The sequence below is a fragment of the Palaemon carinicauda genome, unplaced genomic scaffold (assembly GCF_036898095.1).
Source record: "Palaemon carinicauda isolate YSFRI2023 unplaced genomic scaffold, ASM3689809v2 scaffold736, whole genome shotgun sequence".
NCBI classification, from domain to species: domain Eukaryota; kingdom Metazoa; phylum Arthropoda; class Malacostraca; order Decapoda; family Palaemonidae; genus Palaemon; species Palaemon carinicauda.
In genome coordinates, this window is record NW_027172023.1 from 15001 (window position 1) to 20000 (window position 5000).

At 35.9% G+C, this 5000-nt stretch overlaps 1 protein-coding gene across 1 annotated transcript in view; it reads left to right on the forward strand.

Annotated features, from left to right (window-relative positions):
- LOC137637434 (uncharacterized) overlaps positions 1 to 5000 on the forward strand; it is a 7833-nt gene that overhangs the window by 1644 nt on the left and 1189 nt on the right. The window contains exon 2 of the mRNA XM_068369633.1: positions 1 to 5000. This exon is cut by the window's left edge and continues 931 nt beyond it; it is cut by the window's right edge and continues 1189 nt beyond it. Coding sequence (XP_068225734.1) covers positions 1 to 5000 — 5000 coding nt within the window.

Genomic DNA, 5000 nt, shown 5'->3' on the forward strand with positions numbered 1-5000 from the left:
CTTTTGATTAAAGCTTTTGCTTCGGAAGAAGTTAGGAAGTCTTCCACCGTTAAGAAACTAACAGAGTTGAAACTAAATCCAGGTGATGACCCATTTAATTATGTTTCTAGGTTAAGGAATTTATGTGAGTCTACTAAAGTTTTGCAAATGTCCTCTGATGATTTTTTGACTTATTTTGCTTGGCTAGGTTTGAATGATGAATTTAGAAAAGAGTTAGTGCAAATTACTAATAAGACTTCTCCTTCAATTACGGAAATTTTGGATAACTTTTTTGTAGCTTGCGAGAGGTATGAAAACTCGAGAAAAGTGTCAAATGTTACGCCTTCAAAGCATTCCTTATCATGCAATGGTAGTGCTGAAAATGCTGACAGTTTTGCTAGTTTGGCAGTTAAAGTGCATTCTCCTAAGAATAAAGTCCTACCTAGTTGTTCGTTATGTTCTAAGGTTCATGGTAAGGATTTTAATCATTTACTATATAAATGTACTAAATTTCCTACTCCTCAGTCTAAAGTAGATAAATTGAAGTATTTTAAAGGCTGTTTGAAATGTGCTAGTTTTTCGCATCCCACTGCTAAATGTAATTTTAGGTTTAAACAAAAATGTTTTAAATGTTTTGGCTGGCATTTTTCTTTTCTGTGTAACAAAGATAATTCATCTGATTGTAAGAAAAGTGAAGAAGCTATAGCAAGCACAGAAACAAATAATGGGGTTACAGTGTTCTCAAATTTCGTTAGTGACTCTGTTCTTCCTACTTTCACTTTTGGCATTGTTGGACAAGAGCGCTTGTATAGAGGTATAAAAGACAGTGGGTCTCAAAGTACTTTTGTTTCACAGAAATTAGCTGATACTTATGACTTTGAAACTATCAGAAATAATGTTAATCTTACAATTCATGGTTTCAATGGTGTTAAAACTTATCGGAGCAAGGTAGTTCAGGTGCCTATTACACTAGGAAATGGTCGTTATAAGATTCCAGCCATGGTTATTCCTGAAATAAAGATTAAGTTGAATTTGCCGATGCTCGGCACGGCAGTGAAGGGTTTTTTAGATAAAGGGTTTTCATTTGCTGATGGGAGTCTTCATTCAAATATCCGGGAAGTAAAGGATATTGAATTTCTGCTTGGTTCTGATGCTGCTTATTGTATTCCAAGTAAAGACGTCCTGTTTGGAAAGGGTACTCTGTCAGTATATGTAGATTCCCCAATGGGCGTTATGTTGGTAGGCAATGTTCAAAGATTGATCGATAATATAGATTTTTTGCCATGTCATTCGATGTCTGTTAGTGCTAGTATTCCTAGTCCACCTAGTGTGGAGTCTTTAGTAAGTGTCCACACTCACTCGTTATTTGTTGCAGATTCTATCATACCTACTTTGGATGATGAGGTTCATGACCTTCACTATGATACTTTGAAAGTTAGTAGTAATTTTTCGGTTTTGAATGACAAGGGAAAGCTTATGGAGTGTAAACTACAAAAGGCAACAAATGAAATATTGGAGCTTGAATGCCCTAAATTCATTAATTATGACCAAACTATTTATGAGGAAGAGACTGTAGAACTGAATAAGCAGTTAGTTGATTATACTTTTAATAATATATCTAGAGAAGTAGATGGTAGGATTCGAGTTCCCTTACTTTGGAATGGTGAGGTATCACACTTGCTATCGAAAAATGAACATTTAGCAGAGGTAATTTTGAAGTCTAATTTTAGGAAGCTTAAAAATAATGTGGGTTATTTACATTTAATGGATCAGACTATTAAGGATCAAATAGCAGCTGGTATAATAAAACCTATTCATGATCTTGAACAATATAAAGCCCTGCACCCAGATTATGCTTTTCTTCCTCACATGGGAATTTTTAAGCCTGAGAGGGAGACGACTAAGTGTCGTGTAGTCTTTTTATCCAATTTGAGAGAGAATGAGAAAAATAAGAAACTAAGCCTCTCTCTCAACCAGTGTATGCATCCAGGTCCCACATTGAACCAAAAGCTATCCTCAGCTTTTCTTCATTTAAGGTTCGGTCAGAAATTGCTTACCTATGACTTGAAAAAAGCATTCAATATGCTTTCATTAAGTGAATCTGATCAGTCAAAATTGCTGTTTCTTTGGTATAAAAATGTTAAAGCTGGGGACTTTTCTGTTGTTGCTTATCGCAATGTGAGGCTGAGTTTTGGGTTGCGTTGTAGCCCGTTTTTGTTAATGCTTTCCTTATATTATATTTTAGCTTTTAAGGAAGAAAAGGATAAAGATTTGTCAGAATTAAAACATTTAATGTATACCTTGCTGTATATGGATAATGGTGCAATTACCATGGAAACTGGAGAGTCTTTAGAATGGGCTTATAATGAGCTGCCTCGCATTTTTGCTCCGTACAAATTCGAGGTTCAGCAGATTATCACTAATGATAATTCCTTACAAATTAAGATAGATGAAGACATGAAAACTCAGACCCCTGAAACTACAAAGTTGTTTGGTCTTGCATGGGACAGAGTAAGAGATGAAATATTTACAAAGCCTATTTGCCTTGATGGCAAGGCCACCACTAAACGTGCTGTTTTAGGAACAATTGCTTCTCAATTTGACATATATGGCTTTAACATGCCTATTTTAAACAGAAGCCGTTTGTTTATGCACAGGCTTCAGTGCAATAAAAACCTTGGTTGGGATGCATTGTTGCCATTAGAGCTTCAACGTGAATGGGGAAATATATGTAAACAAGCTAATGCTTCTCCTCCCATTAAGATAGGTAGATATGTCGGACCAAGGAATGGTACTTATAAGCTTATGGCTTATACTGATGCTAGTCACGACTTATATGGTTCAGTAATTTTTTTGCAGCACGTTGAATCTGGTAAGGTGAGTTTTGTTCAAGCTAAGAACCGTATGATTAACACTCAGCTGAAGAATAAGTCAATTCCTTCATTAGAGTTAAATGCCATTGTTTTGGGTGTCGAAACTCTCGTGGAACTGCAAAGAGATATCTCTGGACCTTCTTGCTTGAAACCTGTTAACATAGTAGAAATGGTTCTCTATGCTGATTCTCTTTGTGCCCTACACTGGCTTAATTCTTCCTCCCAGAAACTGGATAAAATGCAAAGGTGTTCAACTTTCGTAATGAATAGAATTGGTAATATTCAAAAATTGTGTCAACGATTTCCAATAAGATTCTGTTTCATTTCAGGGAAAGAGAATCCGGCCGACTGTGTTACTAGATGCCTCTCACATAAGCAGTTGTATAAAACTAATTTTCTCGTCGGTCCAGGCAAGAAGTTGGATGACCTCCCTGGTGTGGAACATGACATGACTTTTATTATTCCAAATCCCATGACTGTCACAGACTCTGGGTACCTCTCAAAGTTGAATGCACCTTTAGGGGCAGAACTTTCTCAAACTACTTTTTCTTCCTTAACAGGTTTTCCTGAATATGTTATTGATCCCTGCAATTATTCCAGCTTTCGTAAGTTGATTCTGATTTATCGAAGAATACTAGTAGGAATAAGAAACTGGAAGTCAAAGGCAGGTATATGTTCTCAAACCTCATCTGATACCAACACTAATCTCTTTGCAGAAGCTAGTAAGAGAGTTGTTATAACAGAGCAAAGGAAGTGGTTTCCAGAGATCTTTGCTTACTTTCAAAATAAGAATAGTTTTAATCTGAAGGCCATTCCTAACCTCATTACTCAGCTTAATATATTCATGGATGAAAATGGTATTCTTAGGGTTAAAAGCAAATTTAAGAAATGGTTTAGCAATAATGGTTTTCCTATTTTACTGCCGAGAGACAGTGCTTTGACGAAGCTAATTATTTTGGATGTTCATTTCAATCTGTTTCATGCAGGATGTTATTCAGTTCTAGCTGAAATACGACGACAATTTCATATCCCTAGGCATTTTTCGACCATCAAAAAAGCATTAAAACAATGTGTGCATTGTAGGCGTTTTTGTAATAGAACTTTCAAACTTAGTCAGAATTCATATAGGGAATTCAGGTCTAATTTACCATCCAAGCCATTTGCTAATGTTTTCATTGATCATATGGGTCCTTTCCATGTTAGGAAGAATAATGAAACTCAAAAAGTGTGGTTATTATGCATTACATGTACTTGGAGTAGGGCAGTGAATCTTAAAATTTGCAAGGATCTTGGTGTAAAAGAATTCTTGCGATCTTTCCAGCTGCATTGTTTTGATTATGGAATCCCTGAATTATGCGTCAGTGATATGGGGACACAGCTTGTAGCTGGGGCTAATGTGATGCAGAACTTTTTAAGTGATCATGCTAGTCAGTTATATTTTGAAGAAAACAATATTCGCCCTATACAGTTTCAGCAATATTTTAAAGGATGCAGTAAGCTTGGATCTCTTGTTGAAGTTTGTGTCAAACAGGTTAAAAGATTGTTGTTTGGAAGTATAAAAAATCTTGTTTTATCTTATGATGACTTTGAATTTATTGTTTGCCACACTGTTCACCTTGTTAATAGGAGACCTATAGCCTTTAAGGAATCCCTTAGAGAAGAAGATTTAGACTTTATACCTGAACCAATTACACCTGAACAGTTAGTTAAGGGCTATGAACTGACTTCCATGAACCTCCTTCCAGAATTACAGGGTATACCAGATGAGGATCCTGACTGGCAACCTTGTGTAAATCCCCAACAGGTTAAAGATGAGTATATGAAATTAAGGAAAGTCAGAAATAATCTGTTATCAAAATATCATAACGAGTTTTTGGGTACACTGATTGACCAAGCTGTTGATAAAAAGGATAGATACCGACCTATTACACAGAGGGGTATTAAAATTGGGGATATTGTCCTACTGAAAGAGGTGCACACAAAACCTAACAATTATCCTATGGGTTTGGTGAAAGAATTGCAATATAACAGTATCGGTGAAGTTACAGGAGCATCGATACAAAAGGGTTCTACTAGGGAAGTCGTTAAAAGACACATTACAACACTAGTTCCTTTTCTTGAAAGATTAGATGATTCGGAACTTTCGTC